Below are 24,471 nucleotides of genomic sequence, written 5' to 3'. Positions count from 1 at the left end.
GCCAGATGCTGCTGTTGCTTTTAAAGGCAGTTTTTGGTGCCGAGTCTAGAAGACTAAAGATTGTTTCTGAAAAATGGATATTGAATTCCTGTGTATCTGCTTGTTGTGGAGTGTCAAGAATAGTTGCCTGTCATAAACTTTTAAGAGATTTTTTTAATATAAAAGTAAATTGAGAATTATTCTCTTTGTGCTTATAAGATGTCTTTAAGATGCAGTTCAACTTGTGAGTGTGGTGATGGTGTTGGTAACCTGGAAAACACAGCTGGCAAAAAAAAAAAAAAAGACCTTTTCTGTATATTTCTCCCAAAGGGAAGGGACTGAAAATGTGCTAAGACCCACGTGATGTGACATAGAAAACTGGGAAGGAATGAAGGTAGGAAGTAAGCAATACCTGCCCGTTTCTTCCTGCATTTTGAAATGTGATTTCGTTCATTTGATGACATGGTCAGTGAGAAGCTAATTACTGTTTAGCAAAAACAATCAGGCTCTAGTCTTGAATGGGATTTGTGAAAGCTGCTGCAAAGAGGCTGCTTCTTTTCTGCTTCTTCTGTGTCTAATTAAAGTCCTGTTCCTTCCTCACTTTCTCTTACCTTCTAGAGAGAAGATTATGCAGTGGTTTTCACAGGACAAAGTATAATTTGTTGATTAATGTGCTGTTACCTAAAGACTGACCAGGTGAGCACATTGTGATGTGCATAGCTAAAAGAAAATGGAAGAAAAAAGTCCCTACCTTATACCATACTGGAAGCTGGTGCGCTAGCAGGGTGAAGGTTCATCCTGAAAGGTCCTGCCAAGAGAGGACCAGAACTCTGTTGTGTTGCCAGCACAGATCAGTCAGGTGTGTCGGTACAGTGTGTTGCCTCAGAGGTGCTTCTTCCAGCAGATGGCACATGGAGTTCCCTTTAACAATACCATCACCCAAATAAGTCACAATATCTACGTGTATATGTGATTAGGGATTGCTTGCCTAGGCCAGTCTGAGAAGCGTCTGGAGGAGGAGATGTAAAGGAACTTCCCTGGGCCCTTCAGCAAGGTGAGTGTGCTGTCAGCTTCTGCTTCCTTTGTAGAAGGGGTTTTCTGTAGTACAGGTAATGACAGTAAATTGTACTGTGTAAAAATTATGTTGGTTTGAGGGATGGTCTTTTCTACTGGTTTCTTATTACTAATAATAATTCAGACAGAACGTGAGCCTTGTTTTATGTTTTTGTTCCAAGGGCTTGAGCTGATCAGGCAGTGCAGATAATAACAGTAGCACCAGCCATAAAGAAAACGTGCTCTTTGGAAAAGGAAGAAGACAGTTTAGCATAGGAATGTATGACCCAAAAATGTCTTTCCAGTCTTTTAAGTGCAGTTTGTTGCTAGCACAAGAGCCTGTGCCATGCGATCCCTTGGGAGCTTTGGTTCGAGTGGATCATCTCTCCTCCGCTCCTCAAGAAATGCCGTTCGTTTTCCCATTTCATTGCGGGGGGGAATTGTAGTGGGTCAGATAGGGACTAGTGAGATGGTAGTCAATAATTAGCGGCATTAACTCCTGCCTCAAAGCTGAGGAAAATAATGCGAGTTTGGCAAGAAAACGAACGGTGAGTTGGGCAGAAGGTACTGTGAGGGGTAGCGTTCGCTGCTCTGTAGGGGCCCAGCTCCAAGCCTGCGGCGGGCTGTGAGGAGCAGGGGCTTGGGTTGGTGTTTAATGGCCAAGCCGCCGTCTTCCTCGCAGCTTTCGGCTGTTGGGTGTTTCTCGTCATGGACTATGAGAGAGGCGAGAGCTCTGCCTGCGGGGACAGGCACCTCCTGCGGCCACCTGCACGCCCGCACTGCTTGCGGCGAAGGGGCCGGCCCCTGCCGGGCGGCCGCCTCCCTGCCCCGGCCGCCGGGGGGCTGCGGGGGCTGAGGGGGCGGCGGGCCCCGCGCTGCCGCTCCCGCTCCTCCCCCACGGCCCGTGCGCGCCCCCGCGCCCGCCCTGAGCCGCCGGGGGCGAGCCCGAGCCGCGCGCCCCCATTGGCCGCGGGGGGCGGCGGCGGCGGCACCGATTGGCTGCGGCGCGCGGAGGCCGGGCGGGGCGGGGCCGGGCGGGACGCGGCGGCGGCGGCGGCGGGGAGCGAGTGCGGGGCCGGGCGCGGGCGGGAGCTGCGGAGCCCCGCGGGTGCGGTGAGACCCGGGGGGGGGGAGCGGGGCCTGGAGGGGGCGAGGGCTGCGGGGCTCGGGGCTCGGGGCCGGGGCCGGGGGGAGCAGCGGCGGGAGGAACCGCGCCGGGCTGCGGGGCTCAGGGCTGGTGGCGCTGCCCGGGGCGGCCGCGCTGGGAGCCCGGAGCCTGCAGCAGCCGCGGGGCTGGCGGCCTCCCGCTGCCGGCCTGCGGGGCCCACGGCTCGGGCTGGGGCCGAGGCAGCCCGCAGCTCCGCCCGCAGCGTTGCCTGCTTCGGTACCCGCGGTCCTGCCGCTCTGCGCGTGGAGGACAGCGCGGCAACGGCACGCGGAGAAAGCGAACTCGTGGGGAGGTTCCCGAGCGCTCCTGCGGTCGGTACCGGGCGCCGAGCCTCGAAGGAAGCGGACTGTGCCCCGCGGTCCAAAGGCGGGGCTGCTGGGCACGGGCCGGAGCAGCCGCTGGCAGCGTGCTCGGGAGCCCGGACGAAGCCCGGCGGTGTGGGGGAAGGTTCCAGAAGCGTTCCCAGCTAGGGGCTCCACACGGAGGGAGTTACCTCTGGAATCCCACAGAAATCGGGTTATTGTGTTATAAATTGTATCGAGGGCATCTTCCTGCAGCTCTCAGTGCATCTTCCTGCAGTCGGCCTTTCTCCGCACCTGAGTAGCGCGGGTGCTGAGCGAGTGGTGCTGAGGCCGGTGTGTCTGCGCCGGCTGAGAGGCGCTCGCAGGCTCCGAGATGGATGGCTCGGCCGCAGGACCGGACCTCACGGCGTGACAGCACGGCGCGTGCAGGGAAAGGTCATGCCCAGGTGTGGCATTCCTCACCCGTAGCACTCAAAGCACTTCACGACGAGATGAACGTCAGAGGCCCGGCCGTACGGGTGGGGAGCCGAGGTGGGTGCACAGAGGGAAAGCTGTAGCTGGCCCTGTGACCTCTCGGGTGCGGTACTGTGGTTGCCTGTATTGCACCCGTGGAAAATGTGGAGTGCAGAAGACTGTGCTGGAGACACCCCTGGTAAAAGAAACCCTAGTCTGGAACTGCGCCGTGTTAATGCACGAGCTGACGGCTTGTAAAGTTTGTGGGGAAGAAGCACATCGGAACTGCTTTCTCCAGGGCCCGGCCCTTTAGGCTCCTGGGGTTTAGGGACGTGCTGTACAGCGAGGCGTTCTGTGTGTTCGGAGGGAGTGACCTGGACAAGTGGGTGGGATTGGGGATGGGCGCACAGGAGGCGGTAAGCTTGCAAATGCGTGGGTGCCCTGCTGGCAGCTGTGCTGCCATCAGAAGAGGCAGGTGTCCAGATGGGGGTTGTTCCGGAAGCGGAGGGGAATTGAGATGCTCAGAGGGCGTGCGTTCGTGCATCCAGACTGGCTCTTGCTGGACCCAACGGCCCTGTGGTTGGCACAGTGCTTGACAATGAAGTGTCAGAGCAGTTGGCACGCGGGGCTGCCCCGCAGCTACGTGTCTGGGTGTTAGCAATAGTGACCTGTGCATGTAGGCAGCAGCTGTGCCAACGGCAGTGCTGGTGGGGCCAACTCCTGCTGACTTTATGCAGTGCTCCAGCAGCTCCTGGTTTGTGCTCCAACTGCTTGGGCCAGGATGAAAGCAGCTCAGGCTGCATCATGGCACGCAGCTCTGTGGCCTTCGCCCTGTGCCTTGGGAGATTGTAGCGTGAGGGTTTACAGGGTTAGGAGGAGCTCGCAGCTGGCGTAAGATAAATTGGGTTGGCTCTTGGCTTCTGAACTCTGCTCTGTGCCTTCTAGGATTGACGGTCTATTTCAGCAACACTGAAAAAATTGTTAGCTGTTTTCAAGTACAAACTGAGATTCCCTTCCTTTCTTAACGAAATGGTACCAGCTTGTGGAAATCTCAGGAACAAAAGTGCTGTTTAATAGCGATTATGTCCATACTGCACGGACAGTTCGGCATTCATTGTTCATTTACTACAACAACAACAACTGCTGTATCTTAAAGTCTTTCTTTACTGGCTGTATACCAGAAATTTTTTGTGAAATGATGATTCTTTGAACTTGAACGAATCTCCTTTGTCCTTGTCTTTGCCTTTGTGCGCAAGGGGGAGCACGGGGAAGAAAGGAGTACGTCTCGATGGGGTAATTCTGCCATAATTCTCAGATTTCATGTAAGACATGTCTGCTCTTTATTGCTTTCAAATACCATTTGATTTGTTCATGTATGTTGCAGATTTCCAGTGTGTGCGCCATTTTTGGTCGAGCAAGCTTTGCAGTAGCGCCTGCTCTTCCTTAAAGTTCTCTACAAGTGCTGAGGAGTTTTTCAGGGGCAATGCTAAGTCTGAATCCAGAACTGAAGTACTTTATCCCCTTGGAAAGAGTAAATAATAGAAAAGAGCTGGATTGTGTCTTCCATCAGAAGCAGGGCAGCTGGCACTGGCATGCAGAAAGGTGTGAAACTACTGGTAAGCAGGGCCAAAATGCCACATCAGGAGCACGGCAGCTTAAAGGCCACGAGCATGAGGCACAAAGAGTGATCACCATTGGCACTGCGGATGGGAGGATGAATATGCTTTCAAGCTGATGTAATGGACTTATCTTTCAGGAGGCTGCGAACACCTGGTTCTTGTTCCCAGCTGATCTCCTTTTGAGTTCCTTTTATCAATGAAGAAGAGGTTGCCTTATGCTGGAGCTGCAACCAGCTTAAAACAGATAATTCAGCCAGCAGCTGCTGTGTGGCGTGAAAGCCGTACGTTACGTCTCCGTCCCCTCCTCGTTTCTGTATTCTGTGATCTGTTTTGTCAAATCACAGGCCTGTTTTCTGAAATGACGGCTATGGGCCAGGAAAACAGGGAAAGTGATGTTTTCTTAGTCAGATGGTGTTTGTGCAAAAATAACAGTATTCTGGGGGCTTTCCAGAGCATGCGAAGCGTGCAAAATGGGGAATATTGTCCTAAGCGGTTTCTGTGGCTTTCAGACTCCGGTCTGATCAGTGGGAGTAGAGTTCAGTGCTGCGTCTTCAAATTACTTTGCTTATCTTTCCTTTTGCAAATATTTTACTGTTCCTTTCCTGTTTCTTAGGGAGCCAGATGCTAGAAATTCAGTAGAAGAATATTTTTCTGTTTCGTGCTTGGCAGCTTCTCAGTTGTAAACCCTGATGAGGAGAAGAATACATGTTCTAGCTCAGGCTGAGCAGTCATTTACTTTTTTGACAGCTGATCTCACTCAGGTGCCTTTGTGAGGGCATGGTGGAGTTGCTTCTGAAAGCTTCACACCTGTGGTGTCAGGGACACAGTCCTGCCCTAGTGATGAACTTGCTTTTTAAAAAAAATAGTAGAGCTGCACTGTGCTAGTCAACGTGAGAAAGCACTAAAACTCTCAGCTAAAGTACAGCCTTCAGTGAGCGGGTAATGCCAGCCTCAAAAAAAGGGCCGGGAATGTGAACTCCCTTATTCAGACTTAGGTGATTCTGCTTTATGTTGCCTAGTGCAATTCTTTGAGAGGCTGGTTCAGTTTTAGTGCAAGAAAAAAGCATTTGTGTAGATGAGTGCTTATATTGTACTACCTCAAAATTTCACTTTAGTCTCTGGCTAAAAGGCAGTGTGGCAAGGCACGAGGCACTTCACAGACAGAGCTTCAGCTTGCTGAGTTTCTCATCCAGATTTTGTGATATCACTGAAACGTAATTCAGCATTGGCAGGGAGCAGAGCTCTTTAAGATGTGTTCATCTTACGACTCTTGGGAAACGTTGCCATTTAAAAATTAAATTCTAATTCTTCTGTTGGTTCTGGGGGTGGGTTAGGGTAAAGCAGCTTGCTAGAGATTTCTTGTAAGAAGTCAGCCTGTCTCAAGTACTCTTTGGGTGGCAGGATGAAGTGCCAAACTATCCTGCTGGCTGTCCAGCTGTAATTCTGAGTATAACAACTTCGAAACCTGTCTCCAGTTTCCTTTATCTTTAAGGCTTAAAAATAATCCTCCTTTCTGATGGAAATTCTTCATCATTCCTCATCAGACCCAAGCAAAATTCAGTTTAATTTTTACAAGTGAAAATATGTTGCTTTGCAATGTCGTACCTGTATGTAGTTTTATTTTATGTTGGCGTTGTTTAAGAATGTCCTCAGAATGCCTCGACTTTGAAACCTGGCATGTTTCAAGTACCCTTTTTTTGGAGTACATCCCTAGCTAGATCTGGGGCAGCAGACTGGCGAGGATAGCGAGGAGACTGAGTGATCATTCTTTAAGCAATTCTTGTCTGGCACCTGCTAAGGGATGCTGGCGGAGGCCCGCCAAGCCCTGGCCGAGCATCGCTGGGACGTGGTGGTTCCCTAGCCCCAGGGGGCTGCTGTTGCAGGAAAAAACCCGCACGGGCTTCCTCTGGCTTACAGAGCATCCCTGGTTTGTGCTGCCTCCCTCGTGAGGTGCTTCTCGGAGTCCCCTGAGAGGTTTCGATTCGGGTTCCTGGGTTCAGACCTGCTCTCCCTTCTACACTGCCAGTGCAGGTTTTGTAGCTCTACCTGCTGTGTCTGTGAGCGTGGATGCTGGTGTCCCCATCAGCATCTCAGTTCATTTCATCTCTTCTGTGTCTGCCTGGGGCTGGCAGCAGCCTGCCTTCCCTGAAGCCTCCTAGGTGGCCCCCAGTGTCAATGTATCTGTGTTACTGCTGTACTACATATCTCCTGGTCCTTCCACAGAGCTTTCCAGCCCTTGAATACCTCTTGCTGAAGCCGCCTCCTGTCTCTGTAGTCTTCTCAGTGCCTTCTTGTCTTAAAAGCAACTGGTTCAGTAGTTCTGGTTACTGCACTAGCATCAACGGTAAAGTAGCAGTCACTGTTTTTTCATTTTCTCTGTCTTAGATCTGTTTTAAGGACTCGTAGTCCTACCTGTCAGTTCTGTAACTAGATGCGTTTGACTAGAAGACACTGCAGGAGGTAGAGCTGCTCCTGCGGAAAGGGAGCTGGAAGGGTGGCCGTGCAAGAAGCAGCGAGGAGAGGCACTGTCCTGCCAGCACTGCTGGCCTGCGTCTCAGCCTGCAGCACACAGCTGCTGTATTCACAGGTATGGAAGAGTGTTAACAGAGTACAGATTTCTACTACAAGGTTTTTTTTCTGGTTGTCGTCTTTTTTTTTCTTTTTCCTTTTTTCTTTTTTTTTCCCTCTGAGGGTTTCTATTCTTTTCCACCCCTCGTAACCTTGGTTTCGTCTCTGTTTCCTCACAGAGCAAAGCAGTGGGCGTTGGAAGAAGACATCAATTAGTGATGAAGTTTTCATCATCTGTTTTTGATGCTTGGCTCAGTTTTCAAGCATCCAGCTTCCACCTGTAAGCCTCGTAACAGGCAAAGCACAGTGGCAGCAAACTCTTTGGGAAAGTCTGTGCCCTGGTGCTAGAGACTTCCATGCTAATGTTTTTGCCTGTAATCCTGGTATTAAATCATCCCTTCCTCTTCCTCTTTCCTACCCAGCAAATGAACAGCCCTGCAGATGTTTTTGCAAAGGCTGTCACCTTTTGCCCTTCTAGTTCTTTGCTTTGTAAATGAAATAATGCAATCATAGAGGCTTGCAGAAGCCCTAGAGAGAGCAGGAAAAAAATAGTAGTTTGTGGGGAAAGGAAAGAATAATATCACTCATTTGTATTTGTATGTCATCAAGCTCAGTCTTGATTAATGACTTTGAACATCACAGCAGCATGCCAGTTTTGGATTCCTCTTTTAGCAAAGGATAGTGCGTGTGGAGATTCTTGGCAGCATCTCTTGACAGCAAACACAACTGAAATCCAAATTCAGAATTCACAGAAATATGAATGAAAATAACCTAAGTTAAATACCTTAAGTTTGGTGTTGTTTATTAACAGCGATATTTTTTTGTTTGTATTGTGTTTCCTTCATACCCGTCTGTCCAGCTTTCCTCATGTTAGATGCTAAACAACCAGCCGTCCTGTCTGTCATCTCTCTGCCTCTTGCATGGATGACACATTTTTTTTTTGCCAGGTGCTTGGCTGATGCTACTGTCGTGATGTACACCTAAAAATAATAATAATAATAATAATAATGGAGGTAGTAAGTTTGTACTGAAGCATTTTGACCATCTCACTATATAAATCTGATGCTAAAAATGGTTGTCTCACTGGGGATTAGAGAATACCACAGGTTAAAAAGCTATTTAGAAACCCAGGCTGCTCTTGGGTGACCAGACAGGGCTGTGGACAGGCTGAGAGGCCCTGACGTGTGAATTCTTACTGATGCCCTCATTTCAGGCGAAGCATGCTGCCGAGCGCGCCGACAGCAGCGGCCCCAGGCAGCAGGCACGAGGGATGCGTTTTACCCGTGTTTCACGCTGCCTTCCACCGCCGCGTGCCCTCAGCCCAGCAGCAGTGAAAAGCAAACCGTGGTGGTTTTGCTCCACAGCTGTTGCTGCAATGCAGCTTCTTGGAAAGGGCAGGAGGATTACACAACGGGAGCGTGCTGGTGGAGGTAGGAAAGCAGAGGACGAGCTGGGCTCTGGTGAATCCCAGTCCTTGGTTGCAGTGTGGCTCCGGGTAATGGAGCCGGGGAGTGAAAATCTTTGATTGGTTCCAGGGCTTGAGCAGCACCTCTTGGAAGGGGCTGGCGTGGCTGCCCTAACGTGGTGCTTGTACCTTGGCAGCTGAAGAAAACCCTGAGAAGGGCCAGCCTCTGCTGTTGGGGGAGGGAGCGGTGGCGCATGGAGACGATGACGAGCAGTGCTGGGGGCTCGGATCGCGATGTCGTAGGACCTGCGGCTGGGAAGAACTGTCACGATCCCAGCAGCCATCCGGGCGTTGCAGGAACTATAGCTGACAAATCTTGTTGTGCTTCTTTCTTCCAATTACAGAGTCTAAAATGCCAGGTCTTTTAGAAGAGCCTTCTAGCAATAGCAGTGACCACCTGCTTCAGTTCTCCCTGGTAAGGTTTGTTTCCGCTTGGCCAAGGATGTGGTTGGAAGATGCCCCTGCTGACGTGACCTGTAGTATGTCAGTCTGCTCATTTGACCATTATGTGCTTATGGATGAGTTTAGAGTTTGTTCTTTGCTTTTCTGTAGACTTTGGCATAGTGTGACTCTGTTCGAAATAACACAAACATGGCTTCATGGCTAGGTGGTATTTCAACACGGAGTGCAGGGTGGTGGCTCTCCTGGTCGGACGTCGTGTTGCCCGCACTGCTTGGTTGTTTCCTTTCTCTGAGGTGCCTCCTCGTCTCCGAGCTGAGCCTGTGAGGAACAGCTGGATGCTGTTGAGGGTTCGGTGGTGTCTCCTCTCCAAACTGGGAAGTTCTTTGGTGGGGATGGGAGACTGCAACTGTGCAGGTGACAGAAAAGCGAGGTGAAAGTGGGGCTTTCCTTAGAACAGAGGCTAAGAAGATGCAACTACCCTTGCAATGCATAGGGCAGGGCAGGTTTCCTGACACACACAGAGCAGCTGCAGAGAGACTGACCCTGTACCAGGAAACATTTTCCTGAATGCTGTCTTAATTACCTTTTCACTGCAGCGGTATCCCGCAGTCAGACCAAAAGAAAAAGAAAGAATCGCCTCTTTAAGTCCTTGGAAGCCAGGGTGGATCCTGTGGAGGCAGAGGAGAGTAGGAGAAAGGAAAAGCCTACTAGGAAAAGAACTGGAAACACGGCAGGCTGAAAAACAAATAACAAGGAGGGAGGGAAGACGGGAAAATAATGAATGCCTTCCAGGTCCTGTATGCTTTAAATCATCGACAAAAGGCCTGTCTTTAACTGTTCTCCTTACATTTGGGTAGTCATCTATTTCTGAAATTCCTGGGCTAATTCTGTAAAAAGTATAACAACCCAATGAACTTCTGTTAGCTTAGAGGTCCCTAGAGGTTTGCTTTTTAGATTTCTTTTCTTAACACTTGCCCTTGCTGTATGCTGAGAAATTAATCCAGCTCACGTTAAAAGGAAGAGATTTTTTTTTAAGCAAACCCAAGGTTGGTTGGGTGACACCGCACGTAATTTCTAGAGGCAGCACTTACATAAAGTGTCTTTGCATTGCAGTAATCATGCTTTCACCCCTAACTTTTACTTCTGATCTTGCAGTACGAAGTAACGTGCAGAAAATATGCAGGGGAAATTGTGTTCCAGAATGATCTGATAAATGACAACAAAAGGCTCACGGGTCTGATTTTATTTTTCTGGGAAAAAAAAAGTGACCTGTTCGTTACACCTGGTCAAAATCCATACACAGCCTTGCATAACTGATTTTTGTTCCGGCTGGTAAGCAAGCTTTGGAGGCTCGCAGCTGCATTATCCGTCCGTTGCGAAACTTCAGCCTCTGGTTATCTCTTTCGGCTACTGTCGCTGGTTAACAGCAAAGAGAGAAGGGACAGTGCTTCTGAAGGCTAACAACGCACGTGATTTGGTAACTTCTATGAAGACCTGTCTGATTACTGATAAATCCTGTGCTTGAATCCATTTGGTGAAGCCCTGATTTTGTAAAGAAGATAACTTTTGCCTTTTTTCTTCCATTTTGGAACTGCTATGGCAGGGCTCTGTTGGTTGCTGCGCGGGTGAGATCAGGTACAGGTGCGGGCCGGGGGGCAGCGCTCCGACGTGCTCTGCTCACGTTGTGCGGGGCTGCTTGCTTGTGTGAACTGCCCTCAGAAAGGTAAACAGCTCCCTTATTTAACAAAAAGCTGTTTAACGTAACTAATCCTGGTGTAACCTGGGGGAGCTGCTTAAAATTACCTGGGCAGCGGACTCACCTTGATATCGTTTTGGTAGGACTGTCCTTCCTGGTGTTCATTCGTGCCTCTGGCAGCGCTGTAGTCGCAGAGGCAGGCTGTGACATGCAGAAAGGAAGGGTAGCTGCTGCCCCGTGCTGCTGGAAGTTCTCCTTTGCCATGTCTTTCTCAGGCCTTGTCACAGCATTTTTATGGTTTTTTGACAGAAAGCACCGTCTCCGACCTGTCCTATCACCCAAACGTAGTGGTGTTGCCAGCTGATTTGTTGCTTAGTATTCATAGTTGCGGCCTGTATTAGCATAATATTTCCTTGCAGCAAGTAGATATTCCAGAAAAGGTTATTTCCCAAATACTTAGCTAAGTTGGTCTCTTAATTGGGTGTCAGTGCTGCCACCGGAGGAGAGGCTGCGGCACAGCTGTGCCTCCATGAGACTTAACCACCGAGTTTGGCCACGCACACGTCAGCAGACTCAGTGCAGCTTAATTTCCCTCTTCAAATTTGTGTCCAGGCATTTGCTACTTGGATCAAGTGTTGTAATGCAGCAGCTTTATTATTTTGGTTGACTATATACGGATTAAGCAAGCAACCATGATTTTGGCAGTATGTAAGGATCAAGCAAGCACAGGTGAAGCAGTAGCCCTGTGTTTTTCTCTAGTGGGTAATTTTCAGATTTTAGTGATCATCAAATGGGACTTCATTAATGATTTTTCCTACTGTATTTTCAGTTCAACAAGGCACTTGGGCTCATTTACAGCTTCAGGTTTGTGAATGGGCCCAGTGAAAGCAAAGGACTTCACTTGAGAAGTCCGTATCTTGCTGAATCAGGTTGGCACTCCTTTTTTTTTTTTTTTTCCATCTAGAGCCCAAAAATAATTGTCAAAATATACTAGGGAATTGAGCCATGCAGTCTACTGAAACTGACACTGCGTGTGTCTTTCTCTTCCCTAAACTGCTTTGGAAACTGCCCAAGTGATGTTGTTTAACTGAATCCTGAGCATCGGGCAATGACAGGACTTTTCAACAGCAGAAATTCATCAGCATTGTGCTTAATTCCTGTTTTCCTTTTCTTTCCTCTCCTCCTGACTGTGGAGTTCTTCTGTTTAATGCAAATTAAAGTAGATGGCATCTGAAGAGAGGGTGGTTCCCCTCTCCCGTGTCAGTATGAGGTATAGCTGTTACTGACTTGTCGGTAGTGCAGGTGCTGCAGCTCGGCTGTGTCCTTGCACCCGTCCAACCTCGGGTGATTTTATTTTTAAGATGGGCCCACCAAAAGAAACGCCTGGAGTTCAGTGGTATTGGTTGTGGCAAATTCCACGCTGTTCGCTGCTGGTTTTTGTTTCTTTTAAAGGGGAGAACCCGCCTCCTTAAGGTTAGAGTGATTTTATTGAATGTGCTGGGGTAGGAAGCAGTCCTGGGACCAGCCACAGGCTGGAAAAGCTATAGGGTGTTGGGTTTCCCACCGAACTGAGCCATCCTGGGCCTTCCCTTTATTAGCAGGTATGCCTTTTGTGGTCACCCCCTTTGTGCAAGTAAGGTTTTATTTTTCTCTCTGTAAATCACCTGCTCAGATTTTTTTAACTAACTCGTGGTTGACATTTATATAGGCTCAATGTGGGGTTTCTTCCAAATGCACTGGAAGATTTTAAAATGTATTTGAAATTGAAGCTAGTGGTTCCATCAGTTGTAGTTACTGTAGGTGACCAACGTGAAGGCGACCAAGTCATAAATGCTTTAGAAAAGCAGAATTTTGCTTTTCCAATGCTAAACCAATTGGCTTTTCTAAAGTAATTTATGACCCCCATGCTGATGGACGTGTTTGCCTACTGTTTTGTGTTAGGGTGCCTCTTCCTACAAGACCTCTGGGTTCAGCGTGTCTTTGTTTAGCTGAAGCCAGGTTGCCACTCGCAGCACCCTAAAAGCGGAGCTAGCGCTGCAGCGGATGCTGTAGTCCTTCTCCGAGAGCACCAGGCCCTTGAGATGGCTGTTGCTTTTCTTCCCCATGCAAGTTTGGGGATCTCAGACCTTGTGATGACCTTGGCTTTTGCAGGAGGACTAGGACCTGATGCTGTCTCTTCTGACTTGCCTTGCCCTCTGCGTTGCGATGCTGCTGTGCTTGGTTCCTGTTTCATGCAGGCATATGTGACATTTAGGATTTTGACACCGTTTCTACCCTTGGGCTGTTGTTTCTGGGTACTTATTTTTTTCTCAAGCGCTGTAGCTGTGTGTTAGTTGAAAAGCTGTGTTCTTCCTAGAACATGGTAGCTTTCTAGAGCATGAGGCAGTGATTAAGGAAGGTTGTGCAGTTGCTTCTGGGGGAATTTGCCATCATTTGCAGTGAAAGTCAGCAGTCGTTAACATAGTTAAACCTTCCGATATTTTGAATAAAATCCAAATATCCTTTATGCTAACCTTGTGCTTTTACTTTGTCTTGTGGACCAATCTGGCCAGAATCTGATCCCCATTTTGCTTTGCATCATTGTAATGCTTTTCAGCAGGATGTGCATAGCATTGATGCATGAAAATATGTATAACAGTGGCAATAACATGTTTTTGAGCAAGAATTCTGCTAAAGCAGGAGATTATTTTGTAACAATAGAGGGCTGTATAATGTGTTGTCCTTGGAAAAGTGCGTATCAGTGCAGATTGTAGAGTTACTGTGGGCTGTCAGCAATGTCCCTTCCAATGACAAAAGGTTCGAATAGATCTTATAACCAATGTTCTCTTGATTAAACCAAGTGGAGGTGTGTGGCTTTCTTGTTGCAATTCACAATTTAGTGAACTGCACACTTTATACACTTAAGTGTTTAGCAGTTACAGTCACTTCAAATCACTGATCTAGCAATGACTGGGACTCGGTGGTCCTCACCCTGCAACTGGCTGGCACAAGTCATTGTCACCCCCTCGTGCACCCAGCCTTTCAGGCAGGGTAGTTGTGGGTAACGAAGGGGCTGAAAGCAGCCACCTGTAACAGCATTTAACCCAAGGATTAAAACATGAGAAGGCACTAGAAATAAAAGTCCACTGCTGAATAATGCCTTCTCTGGAGGTGGGTTTCCAAGCAATTGGACATGACGTGTCTTAGCCTGAGGGAGCACTGCGTGGGCTGGAGGCCCTAAGTCATGTTGTCACGTAAATCGTTAGCACCACTGTAGTGCTTCGCCATAAGGAGTGTGTTTCATCCAGAACAGCTTTGTTTAATGCATTTAGCCTCATCATGCACAGTAGCCCCTAGCAGAGGCACAGAAATTTCCTTGGCTCTCCAGAGTGCACCTTCAGGAGCCGTGATCCTGATTTTTCACCTTAGAGGTAGTAAGAAATTGCTGATGTGGTGCATTTCCTTCACGTCCAACTTTCTGTGACTGTAAACACCTACAAGCTTTCTCAATCCTTCCCCCCGTGCTTTGCGATGTGTCCCTGGCTGAGTGGGGTTGATGAACTTTCTGTGGCAGGTGAGCGTTGGCAAGTTGACTTCAAAGCTGGTTTGTTTTACTGCCTGGCAGTCAGTGCAGGCCAGTTTCAGGGGGTTGTTTTGAGGCATGGCTATGGAGCGTGGGATAACCAATAGGTTTGAAAAAACAGTCTGCGTAGGTGAATGATACCAGATTTCAAGTTCTGAATCCCCAGCCTGTTACGCAGGAATAGCACGGTATCGGTGATCTCTCAGTGGCTTCATTAGCGGTGTGCTGGCATGGTGGCCAATGGTCCGCTCAGCGCAGCAGAGCTCCGGAGAGCCGCGAGGTGACTTCAAGCCATGTTCTCCCGCAGTGGGTGCAAATGGGGCGTGTGGATGCTGGCATCGCGTCTGTCAGTGTGTAAACTGGCTGTGTCCGGATGATATGTCAATGGAGGGAGACTGCAAGGTGTGTCTGGTCTGCCTGAATGACTTCGTCCCGTGCCGTACTTGTTTTTGAGCACGCTAATTACCGCAGCATCCATCCCAGCCAAATGAGCACTGCTGCTGCTATTCCGCTGAGAGAAGGTGACAGAACAAGGCTTGTTGCAGTAACTGCAGCACGAACTAGCGTCGGTTGTAGGGTCCGTAAATCACCAGGGATCTCAGCTGCTTCCCGTACGCATCGCATCCTCTGGGGCCTGCTGCTGGTATCCCCCTCTGTGCACCTGAGTGCACCTGCGTGGGCACCAGGCCGCTCCCTCGGCGGGCACAGCCTGCAGGCCTGGGCCTCTGCCTCGGAAGGCACCGCGCGGAGACGTGCTGTCGCCCGTCTGCACCCGCAGGGCACGCAGCGTGGTGTGGGTGCCGCAGCTCAGACCACGGCCTGCCTGGGCTGGGGGCGCACCTTGAGTCGTTCCGATGCCCTGAGTGCCGGAGCGGGTAAGTCACTGCCTCGCTTGGAATAATTACAGATTTCCGCTGTGATTTTCACCCATCGGTTGCCACAGCAACGGTGCAGCAGCTCAGCCGAAACGCTGTCAAGCGGATTTAAAACTGAGGCGGCTCGGGCACATCTTCCCAGTGCCCCCTGACGCCATGGCAACCCAGCAGGCCCCGCATCTTCCCTTGTGCTCCCCCAGTGCTGTGCCAGCCCAGCAGGCCCCGCGTCTTCCCTTGTGCCCCCCCAGTGTCATGGCAACCCGTTGGGCCCCCAGCCTGCGGGGTGCTGCAGCACCAGGGCTGCTTTCAGCCCCTGTGAGCAGCAGCGGGGCTTTTGTTTTCTGCCCGAGCAGCGCTCCGCGGGAGGTGGCGTTACAGTGCCCGCTGGCTCTTGTGTTCCCTGCGTCTGCACAGCACCCGAAGGAAACAAGCCGAGGTGGTTTCGTGGTACTCCCTGGGTGTTACCCTGGGGATATTTGCAAACTGGAGCCAAATGAGGGGTTTTAAAGACAAAACCTGTTCTTCAGTTCCGCAGTTATTGAAAACTAGGGGGGCATTTCGAGCTGTAATAGTCTGGCCCTGCGTCTCAGTTACCTGTTTTCAGAAACCCACGGAGAAGGCGTTCAGATGAACTCTGCCGGTAGGAGCTGATGGGCTACACCTACACGTCAGAGGCAGTGGAGTGGTGGCTGGCAGTCAGATGATCTCGGTTCGGTTTCGTTAACTAGCGGTGTCCCCCCGGCTCAGCTCAGCTCGGGCTGGGGGTTCCTCCGGGTGACTGATGCCTGGTCCCGCTGCCAGCAGTCGCAATCGGGCGCTGAAGGGAGCGACGGCAGCGGCGCTGCTCCTGCACTGCTCCTGGATGCGGCCCGCTTTAAAGTGAAGGGAAGAGGGGGTTTTGAAGCCGGCAAGCTGGCTGCTGCACATTTTCATCCAAGCCATGTAAGTGCCTTTGGCGCGTGCCGCGCGGTAGGGCTTAACGCAGGCTGTGCCGAGCCCCGGTTCGGGCTTTGGTACCACCACACGCAGGGGCCCTGGTTCCCCAGGGGAGGGTTTGTCTCTGCAAGCAGGCATGTGTGATGTGAAAATGTGCCCCCATGAATATGCATGCTTGGCTGTTATGCGGTTCGCTCTATGGACCCCTTGTGAAAGAAATCCCCCCCGCGTGCATCTGCTTTTCTGTGTCTTTGCCTGAAGCAGGGGTCACCTTGAGAAGCCAGGGCGCTTGCTCCCATTTAAGATGTTTCCCTTTACTTTGGTGCAGGCTATCTCCAAGCGAGCGATGTTATGACCTCAGGAAATAAATAATGCTTTGAAAGTACGGTTTACTGGATGCTGTTTTCGTGACCTTGAGGAGGCTGTGATGAGATGCTGAAGAATAAAATCTTAGAAGGAAGCTTCACTTGAGGTTATTTTGGAATACTATAATTTTTCACAACTGCAGAGTGTTTGTGGAGCAACTGATCTGAAAAGCACGGCTGTGTCATAATTTCAGCTGTGTAACCCTTTGAGAACTGGACTGTCCGTTTTAGTGGGGAAAAGTCAGGAGATTAACATGCAAGGGTCAGTTATCTTGTTGTTATCTTCATTTAAAATAATGCATTCAAAATATGTGAGCTAGAAGAAAGGTTCTCATGGGTAGATCACTAGTAAAGATGGTACTGTGAAATATCCAAGTGCAGTTTTTGCTGTGGGAACTATTAAAGAATGAAAAACTAAAGCTAGAAGTAACATTTCAGCTAATATTAATTGTCATGCTTACTTTTACCAACATTTATTTATACACAAACTTCTAATATACAATCTATGCCAGTTTTATAGGTATTTTCAGCTGTGGCTCTAGAATTTGCCTAATTCCTACCAGCTGCTTTCTAGGCCCCCCATTTTTCCTTTCCTGAGACAATGCATTTCCTTCACAGGGAAGGTGTGGGCACATCTCATCATAGCTTAGCTGCTCCAATAGTTCTGAAAGGCTTGGTGGGTCACCTGAATTCTAGTGTGTCATAATTGCAACATTTCCACCTAGTTTTACTCATTGGATTTTGGACCAGGGATTATTTGTGGGAGAGGGGGAAAACAAGGAGAGACAAGGGCAGAAAGATTAAACAAATAAGTAAGGCGTATCTGTATCCAACCACCAAGTGTGCTTAGAAGACACCTGAAGAGGAGAACCTGGACACATGGGAATAGTGTGACAGAAGATCTGAAGGTTCCTGTCCTAGCTTCTTTGCTGCTTCAGCTGTGACCTGGTTGTTGGTCTGATTCGGCAGGTCGGTATTGCTATGTCATGATGGATCGTGCATGGTACTTTCAAGCTATGGGCACGAGGTTTTGTCTTGTGTGTTGCATCTTGCTTCGTGCTTTCGCTGCTGTTTTCAAAACAGACTGACTGAAATGCCAGCTGAATGTAGAGGGAGAGAACGTAGCTGTGCAAAAAGCCAGTTTATTAGGGAAGGCTTATGCTGCCGTGTGCAATATTTACTGTTTTGTCAAGATGTGAAAGTCAAAACCAGTCTCCCCATTTCTCTTCTTCTGAACAGTGGTGGGAGCGTTTGATCCTGTGGGTGTCAATAAATAAATAAGCAACCATGAATAACAGTCACTTGAGCTTTACTTGTAACTATGACAACTGTGTCCTTGGCGACTTAAGTACAGTCATGGAGTTTCCAATTACATCCTGTTCTACACAAAGCCACTAAGGTTATTAGAGGAAGAAACGTCAAAAGCAACTGTCAGCTCGTGAACTGTTGTCTGCCAAAATCCAGGTTGGTGGCAGACGCACGCTTCCCCTTGCAGACACCCGCCGCTTGTTTCGGTGTCGGTGCCTTGGCGAGCCATGCCCCCCAGGGACAAACTTGCCGGTACACGTGCCGACTTTATGTGGAACTGTAGAGATGAGCTCCTGAGCAGCTGGGGGGGCTCTGCTGTGAGGTGGGGGCTGTCCCGCAGGCCCCAGCAGGCCTCTGCTGCGGAGCGGGGCCCAGCGCCTGCAGCAGGCCCACGTGAGGCCTTTGGGGCCAGGGTGCTTGTGACCACCCCGGTTTTGTGGCCCCCGGCTGAGCACAGTGGGTGAGGAGCCGGCTGGGCAAGCCATCCCCATCCCTGAAGCTGAGGGTTTCAGCCCATTTCTGTGCTTGGCTTCTTATATAAGCACTGGATAGAAAATGCAGTGCTGGCCTTATGTGAAACTAAATGTGCATTTTTCATGAAATTACCTCTTAACAAGGCTTTCCTGTTCCCATGAAGATTTCAGATAGCCTTAGCTCTAGCTATCATTAGAAATTCTTGGTGATACTCTAACAAACTTTTCTCGCAAATGCTGTTGTAAGCTAGTTAATTTTTTTTTTCAATGAAATGTGTCCTGAAAAAACACCTGTAGAAGTATAAGGACCTGTTGTATTTCATTGTGTGCAGTCAGGCTTTCCTAACTACACGGGCTTTATTGAACTCTTAACTCTGCTTCTGGGACCAAGTGAACTGCAGTTCAATATGTTGACGTGCTGGCAGGCTTTTTATTTTTTATTTATTTATTTATTTGTTGCTTTGTTGGTTATTCCATTTAAGTGGCTAAAGCAGTTCAGTCAGGATTCCTAACATCACCCGGCATTCTGTCAGTAACACTGATAAGTGGTTGAGAAGTCCATCGGCTTTTTCCTGCTGTAATCTATGGGAAGGGGATGTTCCTGTTCTCCCCAAAGGGGTATGGGATGGGACATAACGATTGCAGTGCAGTTTTCAAACAGCAAATGCTGTATATGTTGATTATTTTTTTTATGTGGATACAATGATGCCATTAAGTTGGCCCATTCTTCCTCAAATGCAGGCTAAGGAAGGAGTCGATAATATTTAAGGGATGGCAAATTCAGTTCTCTTCCACCTCACCCATACTTACATCTTCATGAAATTTCAAGGATATTCCAGACTCTGGGATGTCCTTGAGCTGCTTATATGAGTAAAATACTTGAGCAGCATCACTTAAGTCATGAAATGACTTAAGCATGACTTAAGTCATGAAAGAGGCTTGCTCGTGAGCACTAAATGCCTGGAGAATTGTCACTGTTTAACAAATGGCCTTGGATATTTTTTTTTCCAGCTGTTCATCTCAGAAGCTGCAATCCCATCCAGCTCCTTTTTCTCAGCCTTCCAACCTTCCTCCTTTTGTTTCAGAACCGCTTATCCCATCTCTGACCATACAACAGTCCCTGCTTGTGTGAAGGGGTCTGTGACACCTCCTTAGTAGCCCCCTTGTCCTGGCCTCATTACTAAACTGTTTCCAACTTGCTTCTAATCATTCAAGTCTGGTTCTCTTCCAGAAAAGCAATCTGAAGAGCCCCCATGTGTGGTTGTGGAAACATTGTGGAGGTTAGAAAAGGAGAAATAAGAGCTCACAGGAGATAAACACTACAAAAGACTGGACCATGAATGCTTTGGCATGTGGTGGGTCTTTGTATCATTAGTTGGACTTGCTGTCCTGCAAAGCCAAGGAAATACGCTTTTAATTCAAAAGAAAGCAAGCTTTGCTTGGTTTTCACGGCAAACTTTTAGAAAAGCCAAGTGAAGGAAAACAGGAAAGATGGAATTAATTTGCCTTTACCTCCGCCAAATACATATTGGGAAGACTTTGTGGAGTAATTGCAGTGTGCAGCTTGTGCTGCTGTTTCTAAAGCACCTAATTGTTCCTGGTAAATGGGTTTGGAACAGCTGAGAGATAGATGCTCCCATGAATTTAAAACAGGTTTCCATGTCTTTGACATGAACTGGAAGAAGGAGATAAAAATCTGCAGTGCTGACTTCTAATACACGTGTTATAATGTTTCTGTTTCCCCTCTTACCTTTGAATCTATCCCCAGGATGCTTTCGGGGCAGGTTTTGCAAGCTGCAGCCTGAAACACAGATGTCATGCTGCATTAGTTTCTCTGCTAGCAAGAGAGAACGGGTCATACAAAGTCCTCGTTTGTGGTTTTTGGCTCTTGTAAAAAGCGTCTGGATCAAGCGCCTTAAATGTTGGGGTCCCTCCCTAACTTGTTTTATTTTTTCCAGGGGTTCTCCCCACATCTTGTGAGTTCACAGAAACAATTTGTCTTTTATATGCTTGCAATAAGCTACTGTTACTACTGCTGAATGACTGACTGTTTGTCATTCCTGGTAACTAATTTTGCCTGTCAGAAATAATCACTTAGTACATAATTTTAGCAGATGCTGTTTTAAAAACAATACATCCAATTTTACATTGTATGCATAAAAAAATCCATGTATCCCTGTTTCACGTGCTCTGTAGACTTAATGGAGCTGCTTCTTTGAAAATATTTTTTCTTACTAAAAGAATGCAACTTTGTGACTTAAACTGTGTTTGCCAATGCATGTGTATACGTAACACCCAGAATATCTGCAAAATTGATATATTTACCATTCATTTCAGAATAGCTGCTGTGTATAGTGAGCTCTAACCTCCAGCTCAGTCAGTTGCCATTAGAGGAAAAATATTTAAAGATGACTATTGTGAATCTTTTTTCTGGAAAAGTCTCACTTCTTTGAAATCTAAGGTAGCTAGCGTTTAAATGTAAAGCTAATCAAAAAAATTGTTCGTCACATCCTATCTTACGGTCTGATATCTGAAATTGGCGGGCGTATTTTGCCTAGATTTTAAAGCATCTGAAGCTGTAAGCAGCTGCTGCGGAGCAGCAGTGCTGATGGAGCATTGCTTTGCTGCAGCTTTGACACATGCACGAGCACTGATTTCTGCTGGCTTCCAAATTCTGCCACTGCTGCTTGCAGCACTAGAACAAGCAAGGCCAGTGGGAATTGATCAAGAGATGGATTACGAAGGCAAAATTCAATTGGTTATTTTGGCAACCAAATAACATGTGCTTAGACAAATGTCCCAGTCATATCAGCTAATCTACTGTGAGAATTTCTGCGCTTAACGGAGATGGAAAAGAAGTTGAATTTAGTTATGCTCAAATGTGATATTACGTGATTTATTCTGACTCTGGACTGGAAAACGGTAAAACTTTTTATATAACAGCTGCCAAGGAAAATTAGGGGTAAGCTGCTTTATTTTTAAACTTCTTGCAATAATATTTTCTATGACTTCTTCAGAAAGCCAATACCTTTTCAAAATGTAATTTTGAGCCTTTTATGAATATTGTATTTCAAACATCAAAGGACTTTAGATAAACAGTAAATAGAAGTGAAAGGTAAAATAGCGTTCTGGGGGCAAACACATAGGAGATGACTCGCCTAGGAGAGGAAAAGGGGGTGCCGCTGAAGGAGACCTGGTCGCTGATGGACAGGATGGTGTGGTGTGACTGGAAGGTAGGTTTGATTTGGATGTGAAGAGACATCTCATTAAGGACGAGGTAGACTAGTCAGTTTGTAGCAAAACACCCACAGGAGATGACTCTAAAGGGAAGCGGAACACCAAAGTGAGTCACGGTGGGTTACGTTTTAGCTTTCTGTCATAGGTACGTTTGCACTGCTCCAGTTGTTGGCTACTGCAAAGCTGTGCTCAAGTTAGCTTTTAACAGGCTCCTAGAGACTTCTGTATCTTGCAGAGCAAAGTTAAGGAGGAAATTGAAGGTTGAAGGAGTACAGAGGAGGTGAGTAGCTCTGAGCAGAGGACATCAAGGTAGTTAATCATTGTGAGAGGTACTGGGCTGATCGGCCCTTTAGCAGCTTTTTTTCCACTGTGGTGATTTCACTGACTCAGACTCACCTTTGCTTTTTGCTAGAGAATGACTGTGAGATAAGAAATGCATGGTATCGGGATTTTCATAAGTCTAGTTCCTTCTACATTTCAAACCTTACAAAGCTGAGTGAGCTTTTTGTAGACTGCGCACAAACGTTGTGCAAGTGTTTGCTCACCTTGGCAGATTTCAAAATACATCGGATTTTAAATTGAACTCAGAGTGAACTGCAAGAAACCAAGTGCTGCGTCAATTGTCTGGGAAGGCACAGGGAATTTTCTTTGTACCAGAGTATTAATGTACCTGTGAATTAATAGATCTCTGCAGGTGAGGATGTCTTTTTTTGTTTTATTTTGCCAATTCTGAAAAATCTGAAGTGTGAAGGAAAGCAAACGGTGCGTTGACTGAAGATAATACAGAAATAAAACTTCTGATATATTACTGTTGGATAAGAGATGCTTCCTACCATGGCAGCTTAGCGTGTTCCCCACATCCAGTCCCCAGTGTGTGTTTGCACGCCTTCCCGACGGCACGGGCAGGGTGCCGGCAGGGAGCTGTGGTCTCGTTCTGCGGGAGGAGCAGCGCCTTTCCGTGGAGCTCTTCCCGGGCGGTGTATGGGTGATAGCTGCCGCTCCCTTTGGACCGCAAGCCTGGATCCACTGCCAGTAGATGGCCTGCCCCTACTGGGGGCACGGGGGCACCCAGTGAGGGGGAAAATGTCAGCACGGTCTCTGCACAGACAAGCAGGGCCTATGAAGTCCTAGGTAGAACACACCAGATTTTTAAGCGTAAGGTTTGAATTTAACCTGTATCGTAGATAATAATTTAATAACCTCTTCTATCTGTTTGTGCCTTCCAGACAGGCTTTCTGTGCAGGTAATCCAGAGTGAAAAAGGAGTCATATTAGCATTCATGCTACTTGACTTGACAAAGGCATTCCGATTCAGCTGGCTGAGGCAGTCGCCGGCCGGCTGAGGCTGGAAGGGAGCTCTGGAGGCCTGCTGCTCCAAGGCCTGCTCAAGCAGGGCCACCCAAAGTAGATGGCCTAGGGCAGTGTCCAGCTGGGTTTTGAATACTACCAAGCAGGGAGACTCCACAACCTCTTCTGTGGTTTAGGTGGAGCTTACTGTATTTCATTTTTCGCCCATTGCCTTGTCCTCTCACTGGACAGCACTGAGAGGAGCCTGACTGTCTTTGCTCCCTCTGTCAGGTACATGCCTTGCCTTCGCCAGGCTGAACAACCCCAGCTCTCACAGACTGTCTTCGGAGAGATGAAATTACTTGGTAGAAACTGTGTTTTCAGATGATTGTTTTTCTTTTATTTTCTAATGTTTCTCCTGCTGTCTTTGTGGCTTCTATGAAGTTTTTCTCATGAATGTAGGTTCAGTCTAAGTAACACATTGTCTTGAGAGACTGACAAGAAAAAAATTTTAAAAATTATTAACCTAGTCTAACATGCATACAGAAAGTAGATGAGCAAGGGAAGAAGGGAAGCTAAATGATGATCTTTTATCTCTTGGCCCCACTGAAGCTGGGAGTTACAAATTTGCTCTGGTAGTCATTTGCCTTAACAGGACCTAGTGTCAGACTCAGGTCTCAGTCCTGATACTGAAAGGAGAAATTGAAATGAATGACACAGTAGCTGCATCCATAGGGACATGAATAAATGTTTGTTTTTTTTTTCTCTTCCAGAACATCAGCCTCAAGATTGAGTCCTTTTGAGTAAAGAAAACATAAAATGGCGTCAATGTTGCTTAGTCGACAGCTGAGCTGTTGTCTGCAGCAGAACTCCAGGCTGCTTGTATTTGGTAAGTGGCTTTTGTACTATTTGGTTTGTATTTGGTAGCATTCATGTTATGCTAGTGAAGAAAATTCCAGTTTGAAAGTTGCTGGGGTTTATCTAGTGTTGCATCTTTCAAAACTTGAACAATACTGCGTTCTGCATCTCGGATAGTGATGCATTTGTAGTACAGAAGTGGCACACAGCTAAGCTGTGGGGTTTTTTTATGTGATTTTTTTTGGTTGGTTGGTTGTTTTTTTTTTTAATTTAGTAAATTGAAGGAGTCAGCATGTTTACAGTGCAAATTATTAAACGAAACAAAGCTCGTCAGCCCTTGGAACTCTGCTCTAACAGGGCTACTTTCTGATGCTACGTGGTGCAGAGGTGGAAAAGTCATCCATCAAAATCACCTTTTTCCAGTTTGCACATCATAGCATGCCCCTGCCTGTCTTTCTTTGTGGGGAGGTTTTGTGTGGCTGACACCAAGAGGTGTCCTTTGCTGGGGGTATCTTTCTGCCTGCATTTAGCTCTAATGTGAAATAAAGGCCTAACCCACAGCTTCAGGCTGTTTTCTCCTAAGTGTATGATGACAAGTTCTTGCTAGACCCCTGCTCCTAGGTTAGCACGTGTACATTGAGCCTGCAGTCTCATGAAATACATGCGCAAACTTCGGTCTCATGCTTTAAAAGTGCAAATTTCTGTTGGTCTTTTTGGACAAAGTGTAGAACTTAAGATCTAGCATCCACTTTATGTGCTGTTACACTAATACAGAACGGCTGAATTGCTTTTTCTGTGACAAGTAAATATTAATGTTTCTTCTCTTCTAGCCCTCCTGCTGAGCCAATGTGCTCCTTGTGCCACTG

General features: G+C 47.8%; 1 protein-coding gene across 4 annotated transcripts in view; it reads left to right on the top strand.

Moving 5' to 3' along the window:
• The first annotated feature begins 973 nt into the window (after positions 1-973).
• The window catches only part of ABAT (4-aminobutyrate aminotransferase), a 60,256-nt gene continuing 36,758 nt past the window's right edge, over positions 974-24,471 (top strand). The window contains exons 1-2 of one of the 4 annotated variants that reach the window (XM_083800057.1): positions 974-1,033; positions 23,521-23,636. In XM_083800057.1, coding sequence (XP_083656183.1) covers positions 23,567-23,636 — 70 coding nt within the window. In that variant the 5' untranslated portion in view covers positions 974-1,033; positions 23,521-23,566. Of the gene's footprint in view, positions 1,034-2,039; positions 2,146-15,243; positions 16,085-23,520; positions 23,637-24,471 lie in introns of those variants that run through there. The other 3 variants (XM_083800055.1, XM_083800054.1, XM_083800056.1) reach the window with 3 other exon arrangements.

This window comes from Anser anser, assembly GCF_964211835.1.
Source record: "Anser anser genome assembly, chromosome: 15".
NCBI classification, from domain to species: Eukaryota; Metazoa; Chordata; class Aves; order Anseriformes; family Anatidae; genus Anser; species Anser anser.
Note: the sequence above shows the minus strand (reverse complement) of the source record. Positions and strands in the feature narration are given on the sequence as shown.